The sequence below is a fragment of the Microtus oregoni genome, unplaced genomic scaffold (assembly GCF_018167655.1).
Source record: "Microtus oregoni isolate MIOR12 unplaced genomic scaffold, Mior012 000009F_ref0000495, whole genome shotgun sequence".
NCBI lineage: Eukaryota > Metazoa > Chordata > Mammalia > Rodentia > Cricetidae > Microtus > Microtus oregoni.
Window position 1 is genome coordinate 24,793,131 of NW_024543068.1, and position 15,316 is coordinate 24,808,446.

General features: G+C 42.1%; 1 protein-coding gene across 1 annotated transcript in view; it reads left to right on the forward strand.

Moving 5' to 3' along the window:
* Nucleotides 1-5,517: 5,517 nt before the first annotated feature.
* Nucleotides 5,518-15,316, forward strand: part of Ccdc175 (coiled-coil domain containing 175) — a 56,488-nt gene continuing 46,689 nt past the window's right edge. Inside the window, exons 1-4 of the mRNA XM_041658672.1 lie at nt 5,518-5,677; nt 8,373-8,458; nt 9,914-10,025; nt 14,559-14,694. Of these exons, the coding sequence (XP_041514606.1) occupies nt 5,518-5,677; nt 8,373-8,458; nt 9,914-10,025; nt 14,559-14,694 (494 nt within the window). The remainder of the gene's footprint in view (nt 5,678-8,372; nt 8,459-9,913; nt 10,026-14,558; nt 14,695-15,316) is intronic.

The following is a 15,316-nucleotide window of genomic DNA, read 5'->3' on the forward strand; positions in this document are numbered from 1 at the left end:
GTTTCTTTTACGTACGTGGGTGCTTTTATATTAGGGTCATAGATATTCAGGATTGAGACTTCTTCCTGATGAATTGTTCCTGTTATGAGTATAAAATGTCCCTCTCCATCTCTTCTGATTGATTTAAGTTTGAAGTCAACTTTGTTAGAAATTAGTATGGCCACACCTGCTTGTTTCTTAGGTCCATTTGCTTGATAAGCCTTTTCCCAGCCCTTTACTCTGAGTAGGTGCCTGTCTTTGTGGTTGAGGTGTGTTTCTTGTAGACAGCAGAATGTTGGATCCTGTTTTCGTATCCAATCTCTTAGCCTGTGCCTTTTTATAGGTGAGTTGAGCCCATTGACATTAAGTGATATTAATGACCAGTGGATGTTAACTCCGGTCACTTTTTTAGTAGTAGGGTTTGTGTGTTTCCCTTCTTTGAGTTGCGCTGGTGAAGGGTCTCTAGATGTCTGAGTTATTGTGGTCATTGTTGGACTCCTTGGTTAGTGATTTTCCTTCTATTATTTTCTGTAAGGCTGGATTTGTGGCTACGTATTGTTTAAATTTGTTTTTATCCTGGAAAATTTTGTTTTCTCCATTTATAGTGAACGAAAGCTTGGCTGGATATAGTAGTCTGCGCTTGCATCCATGATCTCTTAGTTTTTGGAGAACATCTATCCAGGACCTTCTGGCTTTCATGGTTTCCATGGAGAAGTCAGGTGTAAGTCTGATAGGTTTACCTTTATAAGTAACTTGGCCTTTTTCCTTTGCGGCTCTTAATATTCTTTCTTTATTCTGTATATTTTGTGTTTTGATTATTATATGGCGAGGGGATGTTTTTTTTTTATCCAACCTATTTGGTGTTCTGTATGCTTCTTGAACCTTCATAGGTACATCTTTCTTCAGGTTGGGAAAGTTTTCTTCTATAATTTTATTAAGTATATTTTCTGGACCGTTGAGCTGCACTTCTCCTTCTTCTACTCAAATTATTCTTAGGTTTGGTCTTTTTTATTGTGTCCCATATTTCCTGAATGTTTTGTGATGAGAGTTTGTTTAACTTGCTGTTTTCTTTGATCAGTGCGTTTATTTTCTCTATGTTATCCTCAGAATCTGAGATTCTTTCTTCTATCTCTTGTATTCTGCTGGTTATGCTTGTTTCTGTAGTCTCTATTCGTTTACCTAGATTTTCCATGTCCAGCCGGCCCTCTGTTTGCGTTTTCTTCTTTGCCTCCATTTCAGTTTTCAAGTGATGAACTGTTTCCATTATCTGCTTGATTGTTTTTCCTTGGTTTCCTAGGGTATCATTCACTGATTTACTCAATTCCTTGAACTTTCTGTTATACTTCTCATCCATTTCTATAAGGGCATTTTTTACATGCTGTTTAAGGGTGTCAATCACTTTCATGAAGTCAGTTTTTTCTACTTCTTCTTGATTAAGGTTTTCATGTCCTCCTGTTGTGAGGTCGCTGGCTTCTGTGGTTTCGTGTTGTTTTTCAGATTGTTGAGTGAATTCTTGCATTGGCGTCTGCCCATCTCTTCCTCCCAATACTCCCCTATGGATCTTCTTTTACAGGATCAGGTCTTATTGCCCACTGATGTACCTTCCCAGTGATGTCACTCCCCAGTGATGTTTCTCCTGATGTCCAGATCGGATCTCCTTGCTGCTTGGTTAGCTCGCAAACAAAGGGCCCACCCTGCTTGCTGCAGGCAGGCTATGGGGACAAAGGAGCTGCCGCCCTCCCCTTTGCCCTCCTGATTCGGGTTCCGTCCCAGCGCCTGAGCAGGCTGAGCAGGGAGGCGCTATGCTGCCAAAGAAGGGAGGGAGGGAGGGAGACAGGGGGTGGGGGGATCTGGATGTAAGCTGGATGGGATAGGAAGAGAGAAGAGGTATCGGGCAGTATAGCCCCTGTAGGATGACGAGGAAGTGTAGGCGGGCTGAGGTACATCTGAGTTCCCTGTTCCCGGCTGCTGCAACACTCACTCACCACAATGATGTTTCACTTGGTGCCCAGATCGAAACTCCGTGCTGCTTGGTTAGCTCGCAAACAACAGGCCTAGTAGTCTTTTAATTTAAGGTTCTAACTTTAATTTAACAAATATTTATTGTAGGATTATAGAAAGATCCCTGAGTTTTTTTTTCTGCTAAATCACCTCTTAAGTTGCTCAGAAATATCAATTTAGCATATTACATAAAGATCAGTAATTAAGGATACACTTGAATTGGTTTGAGCATATAGACATAAAGTAAGTTAAAAATGAAATTTTCATGAAAAAAAAGCATTTCTTTGCTTTACAACTTCTGAAACCCCAAATGGTTCTTTTTCCTATCATGTCATCCATAGCTCCATGCACCTCACTTACTGGATTCTAACATATGAGGGGATGGGTATTGAGGCACTACATCCTGGATCTGAAATGTCACACATTTTGAAATCTTGGTCTTCAGCCTTTGATGCTACTAGAGATGCTGGAACCCTTAACAGGTAGAGCTCAGCAAAAGGAAGTTAGGTCACTGAGGTGTACCCTTGAAAAAGATCCTGGGACCACCCTCTGGCTCTCCGTCTTAATGCAGACTACATGTCAACAGTCAATCAACCATGGGCCCAAATCTAGGAGTAAAATCAGCCCCTCTTCCTTTTAAATCGGTTGACTAATGCATTGTGTCTCTGCAGCCTCTCGTGCACTTAGAACTGTTTTATAAGACCGTGCTGAGACAGACACAGTATCATCAAGAAATACCGACATACAGAGTTTAGAGTTTTAGCCAGGGATAAGTGATGTACAGTAAGCTCCAGTGAGCCAAAGCTCCAGTGAGGTCAGTTCTGCCATAAACACTGAGATGATCGTTATGATGAAAACAATGAACATGCCCGCCTCTCTCAAGTGTTTCTGTAGGTATGTGCATGCAAATTGATAGCCATTCTTTCTAATATTTACAGTATTGATTAACCATATAATTTTTGGCATTTCATAAGGATTAGTAATAGTTTGCATAGTCTTTCCAACAATCCTATGAATTAAGAGCTATTATTGCTTCCACTCCTTTCGAGCCATGAGTGACATGAATAGAAGCCACCAGTCCGAAGATACACTCCATATTGTAGGTGGTAGAGCTTATTTAAATTCATCAGACAGGAGCCACGCCCTAAACCACTTAATGGCTCACTTCTTAAAAACGGTGCCAGTGCACACATACACAGTGGACTATATACAATTTTTATTGCTTAAAATAGAACTTTATACCTATATTATCATGTATGCATAATGATGTGTGTGAAAATGTTACATTTCGTATACTAACTAAAAATTTTTAATAAAAAAATGGCAACTAGCAAGTTCATAGTATGTCCTTGAACACAGTCGTGGTTGGTTTCTTTAAGAACCATTATTTGGGCTGAAGAGAAGGCTCAGTTGATATAATTCTTACACATAGCACAAAGCCCCAAGTTTATGTTCCCAGTGTTCACGTAAAAGCTTGGCATAGCAGTGTTTCCCTAAGTTCCCAGAACTGGGAAAGCAGGGAGGCAGGACGTTCTCTGTGGCTTGCTGGCTAGCTAGTCTAGTCAAATGGGCTAGTTCCACTTTCAGTGAGGGACCCTGCCTCAAAATGTAAAATGGAGAACTCCTGAGGAAAACACCCAACACTGACCTTTGAAAACTATACAAAGGATTGAGCACTCGCTTGCACACACATGCACGCACACATACAATGTTCTAAGTTGTTCTCCTGTTAAGGTATAGAAATTCACATTCTCAGTACCAACTCTTTAAATTATTATTCTTTTGATCCTCAATTATACAATGTAAAGATGAGTGCACTATTTTTATTTGAATAGTAATGCAGGTAAAAAACTTTTGTTGTGTTTCTAGGACACGTTTCATGTTGTTTGTCCAGATTTCTAGTTCAAAATTGAAAGTTCCTTTGAAAATGGTGGAGTTACTTTAATTAAAAAAAAAAACATGAGCAAAGAAGATGTTGGACATGTTTCATGAAACATGTTCAGAGAGAATAAAATATTACCAATAACAGAAAGAGATTTTGAACAACTAGAAAACCTATAATGACACTAATGGGTAGGGAGGATGCTGATAGTCCCTTGGGAATAAGCCTTCATGTGTAGACAGCAAAGAACAGTGATATAAATGGGGTGATGAGAAGGAAGACTATACAGGTCAGATTATAATGGTCTAGTGTGTATGTTTCCAGAGAGGAAGATCTCAGAGGAAATATGCCACGAGGATAATAAAAGACAAAGGGAAAACATCAGAAAACCACCAGGACCCTGTATGGTCCTCACACGCCCACCACCACAACTCTGTGTGGTTTTCACACGCCCACCACCACGACCCTGTGTGGTACTCAGGTCCCCATATTTTCTACTGAGCATCTGGAAACTGCTGGAGTTCTGGAATCATCCCTTTCAAGCTCTCAGGTTCCAAACCTGCCCACCTGAGGTCCTTCAAGCCTGGAAACACTTTCCCTCTAAACAGAAACAGAATGGTTTTCCCGCCTCCTAACCTCTGCTTAGCGGCTCCTATTGGTTGAACTTACCCAGAAAGCCAAGATCACAAGAGAGTTTGGGAAACTGGCCTTCTTGTATCCATCAAAGAGGGAATAATACAGAGGCAAGAACTGGTCTGAATATAATTAGACTAAATCTAGCAAAAGGAGAGGACCCAAGACTGTGCCCAGAGTCAGGATAAGACTCTTTTGGATGAAGAATATCTAGATTCTGGAAGTGATTCAGCTGGAGGCCTTCTCTGGATGTGGTAGCATGATGGCAGAAGGCAGACCCAGGGTCCTCCCCTGGAAAGTGGGTCCAGATACCCACCCCAAAGGCTAACAATGGTTAAATGGGTCCCCGGAGGGAACGTATTCAGAACAGGATCCAAAACATAAACACCACATAGTTGACAGCTAATGATATTACAATCAGTACGACTTCAGTTCCAACACCTGCAAAGAAACCTTAGGAAGGGCGTTTAAACCGTCTTGCTTGTCTCTAGACAGGCAGAGCTGACCACACTCAACACCGCGCCTGATTAGTCAAGTGTCCCTGTCATCAAATAGTTCACATAAGGATAAAAAGAACTATGGTTCAAGGCAAAATGTGTTCATAAAACAGTCCTGGGAGGGTAAAAACCTAGTGCGGTATTCAATGGGCCCAGTGTTGTCTTCCTGTGGCCTCGGAAATTCACTTAATCACCCATGCCTCAGTTTCCTCCTCCGAATAAAAAGACTGCCACATGAAGTCACCGAGTAGATTAAGAGAGCTACTATATGGAGAGGCCCGAGGCGTTCAAACGTGGTTCTTGTTGTTCCCAGATGCAGTGTGTAAGGAAAGTGTCAGAAATGTAACACGGCCAAAAGCTGAAGAATCAGTCATTTAACCAGAATCACTTAGGCTTTGGTGGTAGAGAACCAAAGGAGATGCCTACCACCGGTGGGGGCCACAAGGGGGCGCCCGGAGACGTTAGCGTCATCGTTGCCCCTGGCAACCGTGTTCCTCTGACTTCACCGGCGCTAATCCCAGCAAGATGGCCCTTCGCTCCTGGACCCCCGACAAGGGGTTTATCAGCGAGAAAGTGAAGCAGCAGGCCTCCGTCTCCACTAGCCTCTCCCTGGAGATATGCAGCTTCCCCGCCACTCTGGGCTCGTCCGTAGCGGCCGCCGCGTTAGAGCAGCTCTTAGTTGTGGGTGAGAAGTTCTAGAGACACCAGGAGTCACGTCCTCCTTGGAGATGATGGCCAGCTCGGCGCTTGACAGGAGCCTGGGCAGGCGTTCTTCTCCTGAAACTACAACAGTTCCTCTTAGTGGGGGAGATGAGAGACCAGGAGGGATTAAGTGTTCAGCGCGCCTGCTCAAGCGCTGTAGGGTGAAGGATGAATATAACCATTGAGTGTCCCCGGCCATCGACCTGGACCAGAGTATCTGATTTCCACTTCAGACCGCTCCTCTCTCCTTTCTTTCATGTGTTTTTCTCCCGCCACTCTTTACCGTGGGAAACTGGAGACTTTAAAGACGCGTAGAAGAAGGAATGTTTAAGAAAGAAAATTAGATAAAAGACAGTGTTTGGGAGACTTGGATCAAAAATGATCTTGTGTGTGTGACAGGTCTATCACCGGATCATAATACAGATACTTGTTTCTAGGCTAGTGGGGCTGTTTGTAGGGGGCTGGGAACGCTTTAGAGGGCGGGGTTCAGCGGAGAGAAGTCTGTCACTGAGCAGGATGGGAGTGGCCTTCGTTTTTTGGTTTTGTTTTGTTTTGCTTCTATGTTTTGTTTTTTGTTTTTTCGAGACCAGGTTTCTCTGTAGCTTTGGAGCCTGTCCTGGAACTAGCACTTGTAGACCAGGCTGGCCCCAAACTCATAGAGATCTTCCTGCCTCTGCCTCCCAAGTGTTGGCATTAAAGGCATGCACCACCACCACCACCACCACCACCGGGCTTGGAGTGGACTTTGAAGGTCTTAACAAGCCCCGGATTGCTGCTTGCCCTCTGCTTCCAGGGAACAGCTTTCCTACACACTGGCTGCAGTGATCCATGGTGGACTGGAGTCCTCTAAACCCTGAGCAAAAATTAAAAACTCCTTCCCTAAGTTGTTTCCATTAGGCATTTTGACCACAGCCATTCAAAAGTAACTAATAAGATGCTTATTCAGTTAGAATTCTCAATATGTTAGTCTCCAAAAGGCATTTCTAGTTGGGAGCAAAAGCCATTTAGACCATTAAGAGCAAACCATCTAATTGTTTGACTATGGCCATTGTACTGCTTCGGAACAAGTATTTCTGTGATGGCTTGCAGTTTAAGTGATTTCCCTTTCACCCTCTTAGAGGACTGAGTTTAATTTCCCACTTCTCCACAAAAAAAGTTAATAATCAATGATGCAAATTGCCCCCGTGTAGCCAAAGGTCATTGTTAGAACTTGAACCTGGAGTTCTCATTGTGCTTATCTCTAGATCAGTGTGTCCATTCAACCCTATTAATCGTGCACAAATACTTTTCATATGCTAATAATGTGTGGAGACTCGAGAAATTTTCTATTTTTTCCTTGATAATTGTGTACATGCATACACATTATCTTGAGCATAGCCGTCCCTCCTTCCTCTTGCCCACTCCTCCCACACCAAACTTCCTCTCTGCCTCTTTGTTTTACTTCTCGTCCTCCCACTGAGCTCAACAAGAGTTACAAGTAGAAAATACTGACTGACCTTACTGACTCCACCTTGTGCAGGTCTTGTATAGGTGATCATAGCTGCAGTGAGCTTGGAGGTGCAGTAACCATGTCTGGATGACAGCCTATCACAGCACCACCGGAACTTTTTCTTAGGAAGAAACTTCATTAATGCTTCTTATACCTGGGTGTGGGAATCCCAGCACTTGTGAGGGTGAAGACAACAAGATCCAAAGGTCAGGGTCATCCCCGCTACATAGCAAGTTGGAGACCAGCCTGAGAAACAACTGAAATTTTCTATAAATAAACTTTATTTAAAGTAACATAAATATTTCTTGCTCTGAGTTTAGTTAGAAAGTGTGTAAGTCTCCAGAATATTCTAAAGCAATAGCAGGTATGTGGTCACCTACTCCATAAAAACCAAAGAAAGGACTGTAGTGCACTCTTGCCTCTTTAACACGTCTGACTATACCGAGCATAGCTCTGCGGGAGAGTCCAGCTTCCCTGGAACTGAGGGCAGATGCTACAGTTCACTCTACCGAGAGATGGAAATGGCTACTTGTGTTCTCTTCTTAGAGCACCCTATTTGCCGAGGCTGTGGGAAAAGGAGAGCTCTTTGAGTACACCAGTGAACAAAGAGGGAATGGAAACACTATCACACCTCCCCAGTGACAAATATGGAATCTCATCTGCAGTTTGCAGTTTTGTACAGAAGAACATGCCATGAGGGATTCTTTAAAACTAAAGTGATTTGGTGTGTACTTCTGACACAACATAATTTTGTTTTATATATATATATATTATATATATATAAATATATGTATATTTTATATATATTTTGTTTTATATATATATGTGTGTGTGTGTGTGTGTGTGTGTGTGTGTAGATAGGAAACCCTTTAAACCTATATTACAGACACCTGATCTTTTTCTCATTTGTAAATACTTATTGATATTTCATCTTTTTGAAATCTCTTCCTGTCATAAGATATATCTACAAAGATGAATTTAGTGGGAGATTTTCCTTAAAGATAATAAAACATATATCTAAGTTAGGATACTATGCAATAGGAAACGTATTCAAAGAAAATTCACAATGTTCAATAGAGATTCAAATAGCATAAGGTTCAGCATTTGAACCAGATCATAAAGGCTGAACCAAGCAGGATTGGAACAAATCCCTTAAGATATCTTAATATTCTAATCTTTTGTTTTCCAGAAAAATCTCTGCAAGGTGACTATTTCACTTGCAATGAAGAAGTTAAAACCTTCCTTAAGAACATTATTGTTGCTGTCAAAAAACTGGTACTGTATTATCTTTAAGATATTTTTTCAGACTTTCACTTATACCTTCATTAACCCTTAATTTATGTGTGACTCTGCTCAAGGTGCATAAATATGTGAACAGAGAAAATATTTAAATATTAAATATTAATATTGAAATAGTATTAATTATTAAATATGGGTTTGTATAGAAGTCAAGATTTTCACTGTGCGTAATTAAGGAATCTAGTCCCCTTCCACTTAATACCTGAATCTTCAAATCTTTCAAGTAGCAAACATAAATCCCTCTATTTTATAAAATAGCCAATGTCTATAAATGTAATACATGTTCTTCCTAGAAAATTTACAAAATAAATCAGCAGAAGTAAAAATAAAAATAAAAGCCACCATCAACTCCACTACCTTCAAATACTCACAATTAATTCTCTTACTTTCAGAGTACAGGTGATACCCGCATTGAATTCTGTTCTTCGCAGAAATAATACACTAGTAAGAAAATGTCCTTCAGCCTGATCTTATGATGGCGTTTTCTCAACTGAGGTTTCCTCCTTTCAGATAACTCTAGCTTGTGCCAAGTTGACATAAAACTAGCCAGCACACCACCACCCACCATGCCCTCTCCCCCTCAGCTGACGTGACGCTGAGCTTTGGGAAATTATGGTCGAAAAGGAAGAATTTCTTCTTGGGTTCCAGCGTGCAGCCCAGCAGACTCCTCTACTACACGTGCTAGAGAATGCAATTATGCAATCTGACTTTCAGTTGGTAAATGTGACAGAAGTTTCTCGGGTTACAAAATAGCTATGTCTTTATCTACGTAAAAGATGATCTTTGAGTGTTTCTCCTCCTTTAAATACATTTGTACCTAAAGCAAGCAAATGAATCATCATTCTCAAGACTGTTTAGATTTATAGATATGAAAAGGTCTGGGGGCTGGAGAGACAGACGCTCAGCAGTTAAGAGCACCCAGGGTTGGTTCTCAGCACCCACATTGTAGTACATGACTCCAGTTCCAGGATCCAGGGCTCTTTTTTGACCTCTGCTGGGTATACACGATACATGGGGTACACATGTACATGGATAAATATATTTTAAAGGGGAAAAGCATTGCTCTCTTTATTACTACATGAGTATTTATAGGGAAATTTGATTTTTAGTGAGTGGCCTTAGTTTAGCCCTTCTTGCTGGACAATTACCATTTAAATGAATTGAAGTTGGATATAGGAAACAGGTACCCAGAAGGAAAACGTTCTGAGAAAAAGAAAACCAGCAGAAACTAAAAGATAAATCGGCAGTGGCAGATTAAAATCTGATTGTAAGTCGTCATCTTTCCCTGTCGTCTGCCACATAAAACCAGCAGCAGGAGAGGTCTGGTGGAAATGGCCTTTCAACCCCCCAAACAAACAGACCCTTTCTTAGGAAATAGACATTATTTTGTTGCATTATCTTTTTAACAATGCAGTCTAATTATTTTTTCAGGAAGAAATGAGAAAAAAGACAGTTGAGCTTCTGGAAATTGAAAGTATGGAGCTGAGCAGACTCTATTTTCTGCTGGAGACTGTGCCCAACAGCATCAACAGGGAGCTGGAAGGTACTTCCGGCCATCAGTGTCAATCACAGGCAGAGAGAACCCCAAGGGCTTTGGAAAAAAAGGTTTAATAGTTGTGCTTATATAAGCACCCATAGGAAGATTACCTGGTGTGAATATTGTGATCGGCAGCAAGTCCCATTTTATTTTTAAGTGGCAAAATATACTCTATAGAAACTTAATTTACATAATTTTGCTACTAAATTGACTTAAGAGATGGCTCAGTCCATTTCTGATAGATAGCTACCCACATAAGTTAGGCACCGTGGGTGTCCTCATTTTGTTTATATGGCGCTGGTGACTCTAGGTACTTGACATGAGTAGTCTTATTGTGATTGGCTTACTTCACTTAATGGATGGGAGCACGTGTTGGGATATCCTTCCTTTTTAGGTTGAACCACATTCCCTGGTACGTACCCACCAGGCTTTGCTTATGTTTTGTGAGCTTCCTTTGACTTTTGGCTGTTGTGAATAATGATGTTTATGACCGGTGTCTGACTGCACAGGTGAGCTCCGCTTTTAACTCTCTTGGCTTTGTATCAAGAAATGGAATCAGGGGATTGCATGGTAACTCCACATGCAGCTGTTACAAGCCAACCATCATGTGTAGCCACCAGCAATGCACAAGGCTTCATTTCCTCCCCATCCTTGCCAACATTTGCTCTTTTATGCTTTTGTTTGTTTTAGTGAGACCTATTCTATCCCGCATTAATTAGACTCTCGTTGTGGTTTTAATTTGAATTTTTCCCAACGATTCATGACTTTGAATGTCTTTTCCTGTGCTTGTTGTTCGCCCAGGCCCTTTGTCCTTATAGTTGTTATAGTTGTCATTGTTGGGTTGTGGAGTTTTTATTACTCTCAATGTTAACCTCTTACCAGAAATAACATTTGCAAATACCCGCTCCTACTCCAGAGCTCGCCTTTAACCTCTGTTGATGGTGAGCATTGATATAAGCTTATAATCTGCTGGTCTAACTTGTCTATTTTTTTTTTTTTGGTTGGCTATGCTTTGGATGTTGTATCAAAAAAAAATCATTTCCAAATCTGATGACATAAAGATTTTAACTGAGCCTGGAAAGATGGCTCAGTAGTTAAGATCACTTGCTGCTCTTGCAGAGGACCTGGGTTCGGTTCCTAGCTCCCACATGGCAGCTCACTACCATCCACAGCTTCAGTTCCAGAGCCTCTGACGCCCTCTTCTGGCCTCCATGGGCACCACGCATTTAAAAGTTCACAGAAACTTACACAGGCTTACTCACATACACATAAATAAAAGGAAATAATGGAGTTTTAAAAACTGACCTTAACCCATCTTTTCCTCTGAGAGCGTCTCTTAAATGTTTTGATTCAGATTTCGTGGCGCTGGAGATCAAACCCATGGTCTCCCACACACGCTAGAGGAACAGCCCATTGCCAAGATGTATTTCCAGTCCCTAAGAAATTTAAACTATTAGCTCTTACATTTATCTCTTGGAATCATTTAGTTAAATTTGTGGTGTCAGTCCAGGACCCAACTTTATTTTTCCAGCTGCAAGAAAAATCAGTCAAGACTCCTCTCTAATAATCACCTTGAGCAAAGAGAGCAGCCCCCCCACACACACACACATGTGACACCCCGTCCCTGGGCCAGAGTTTGTTCAGGGACCAGCCAGGATGGCTCCCTTATGTCAGCACACACCAACTCAACTGTCTTCACAGTTTGACTTCCCCTCTGTAGCTTTGCCACCTTCACCCCACGAGAGATACTCCTAAAAATATTAACACATTTTCTACACACAAACCTTAGAATCTGTTTCCCAAGGAGCCCACCTTGAAAGATCAATTCAAATAAGAAAATCTTTTGTTTGTTTATATTTTGATTTTTAGCCTTGACTGTATTTGTTAGTTTGAAAACAGGGTTTTATTCAGTTCAGGTTCTACTTTCCCTAGGGCTGAGATTATAGGCATGGGCCATCCACCTGGCATGAAACATCTATTTTGAAGATAGATGTGCCAATTATCCACTTACCGACTCTCAGTTCTCAAGCCGTATTTTAGTGTCTGATTGACAATAAGGGAGCTGAACCTTTCAGGTCTTTCTCATTAAAAGCAGTGAGGGCAGGAACTCAAGCAGGGCAGGAACCTAGAGACAGGAGCTGATTCAGAGATCATGAAGGGCTGTTGCTCACTGGTTTGCCCACCATGACTTGCTCAGCCTGTTTTCTCATAGAACCCAGGACCACCAGCCCAGAGATGTCACCACCCACAATGAGCTGGGCCCTCCTCAGTCAATCACTAATTAGAAAACACCCTACTTTTGGATCTTATGGAGTCATTTTCTCACTTGAGGTTCCCTTCTTTTGGATAATTCTAGCTTGTGTCAAGTTGATTAAAAAAAAAAAAACCTAACCAACATCACCCCACCCCCCCATCCCTTGCTAAGAGACTGCTTCTCAGCTTTGGCAGCAGAGGACACTGGGAAGTGTGAGAGAGAAGGAAGAGGTTTTGTGTTTAGGTTCCAGTGTTCAGCTTGATAGTGGCAAATCTCAGCCCTATAGGGACCCGCAGCCTTCAATGCCCAACACATCCCCATCACCCAGAAAGAACTTTTTTGAGCAGTTTCATGGTAGTGCCAAACAGAGACACAACTCAGTGGAGGGCTTCCCTTGATTTCCTTGAGCAGCTCCATCTGTGTGAAGTCCTCTAGCACTCTAGAAAGGTTTCCGGAGAGTTCCATGCATCTCTTTGCCGTCCCATAGAGCACAGCTTTTTCTAGTAAGGGCTGCCTCTCAAAGCTGAAGGTGCCACTTCCCGACTTCCCATGCTTTTCATCTTTGGTTGTAGCTAGGAGCAATTTTATTCATTTATGTATTTATTTGTCCAAAGACAAGTACCGCTGCCTGGCTAGTTCGTAGCACTCTTAAAGAAACTTTTGTTGTTGGATTTCTGAGAGTTCTAACCTCCAACTGTGTCCTAACTGGTACTGTAGGTTACATAACCAAGCAATATGCTTAGCGTTGCATCAGCCAAGAAGGAAAGCACAATGACGCCTGCACACAGGAAAAAAAGGCTACTCAGAATCTCCATCCAAGGGAGAATTAGAAAAATGTTTCTGGTTTACTTTCTTCGGTTGTTTTTCTTTATTTTCCAGGTTGGGTTACATTTCTATAAGCAGAAAAAAATATGTCAGTGGGAAAGCTGCACATCACATTAGCCTGTACGGTCCTTGATGCAGGCTGTATAAGTTTTTTTGTTTGTTTGTTTTTTGTTTGCTTGTTTGTTTGTTTGTTTTGGTTTTTTTCAAGACAGGGTTTCTCTGTAGCTTTGGAGCCTGTCCTAGAACTAGCTCTTGTAGACCAGGCTGGCCTCGAACTCCCAGAGATCGGCCTGCCTCTGCCTCCCAAGTGCTGGGATTAAAGGTGTGTACCACCACCGCCCGGCTGCAGGCTGTATGAGTAACTGGGAAAGTTTAACTGGCTTTCTGTCAGTATCAGAAGCACCAAGGGTGGATGGGTTAGAATGGTCAGAATCTCCAGGCACCTCTCAGACACACTGTTTGGCAGCAGAGCCTGCACGTGAATAGGATTCCCTAGTGATAAAGATGTGTATCTAAGACACAAAGTTGGAGACGTTTTGTTACCACAAATTTAATTAGTAACCTAGAAAAAGGATAGACTGGGAGAAGTAGCCTGAGTCTCTAAGGGGAGCTATCAGCTAGTTGCTGGGGAAGTTGTCATGTAGAAGTGTGTTGACCCTTGGTCATCATGCTGGATAACCCCCTAAAGCGGTGGTTCTCAACTTTCCTGAAGCTATGACCCTTTAATACAGCTCCTCAGGTTGTGGTGAGCCCCAAACCATAAAGTTATTGCCGTTGCTGATTTATAGCTGTAAATTTGCTACCATTATGAATTGCGATGTAAATATCTGGTAAGCGGTAGGGGTAGCGACCCACAGGTTGAGAACCGCTCCTCTAAAGACTCCCATAGTTGCACTGGGTTTTTGCAAGAAGAGTCTTGAGGTAATGGCTTTCGCACCATTATAGTTTTAGGGTGCATAATCTGAAGAGGAGGGTGGGATACAGAACCAAGACAGCAGAGAAGGGAGAGCCAACATGGAGTGCATTACATCATCACTAGCCACAACTAGTGATGAGAGCATGCTTGCTCCAATAAAGCTCCTTCTCAGTAGCATCCACGGTTGGGAAGGAGGAAAGCAGCACTCACGCCCTGCTTCCTTTCACCCGTGTTTCCATGTCTGTCCCTTCTCCTGGACTTCTGACCATACATGCATGGTCACGGACAGTCAGAAGGATGTTCTTGGTAGGAGCTAATAGTGTGGGACCAGTGGGAGTCAGTTGCTGCCAGACTCTGCCCTGTGAAGCTTTTCAGAGCACAGAAGCTGGCTACACCTGACTGAGATGGCCCAGATGGCTAAGAAGGGTCTGATTCAGAATCATGATGAAGGGAATATTTCCGTGAAAGACAGTTCTCTTAGGGTAGGAAGAGCATCGCTGTGGCTCCCCTGGAATGACGGTCAATTTTTTCACTTGCTTTTAAGAATGTGTCAGAGATGCTCGCAGACTCAACATTTTTGAGCTAAATCAAATGAGAATCAAGATGGAAAGGATGGATAAGAAAGCAGAGTTTCTAAAGAAGGAAATCCTTGATCTGGAGGAAGTGAATAAAGCTCTGGGGTAGGTATTTCTCCTTTCAGTGTTCGAGAGACTGGAATGCTCGTTGGCAAACTACATGCTTCCTTCCGAGGCACCTCCCAAGGTCGAAGCTTACAGTGTTTTCAGTTTCTGCTCTTACAGAATTAACTTTGCAACCCCGCCCTGCTCCAAGGCAAGCCCTCTTGTTGGAAATACAAGTACATATCAATCCAATTCTGCTTCATCCAGTTCAGTTCCTTAAAGGTCTTAAATCTTGCCTATAATCTACTGACGGGTGAAGTTAGTTTGAGGGTTTATACAGAGTTAATGAGACCATGTATGTAACTGCCTATAATGGGATCTCCCGGCACCCTTTCTTTATTCCTGAGCTGTTGCTTTGAGCCAACACTTCATCCCTTGGGTCTCACTTTCTGTAAAACAGGATTCAGAACTCCTGACCCAACCTAGCTCATAAGAGAAAGATATATTCTAAAAGGAGAAAACAATAAAAAGTTTGAAGAATAACTCATCACTGTGAGCAAATTTGCAAGGCTCAAACATAACTATCAGCATGCTGGCATTCCATATTAAGAAACGTTCAAGGGACCCCATTATAGCATAGAAGTTGGTGCACGGGACTGGTATGATCTCAAAGACCACGGGC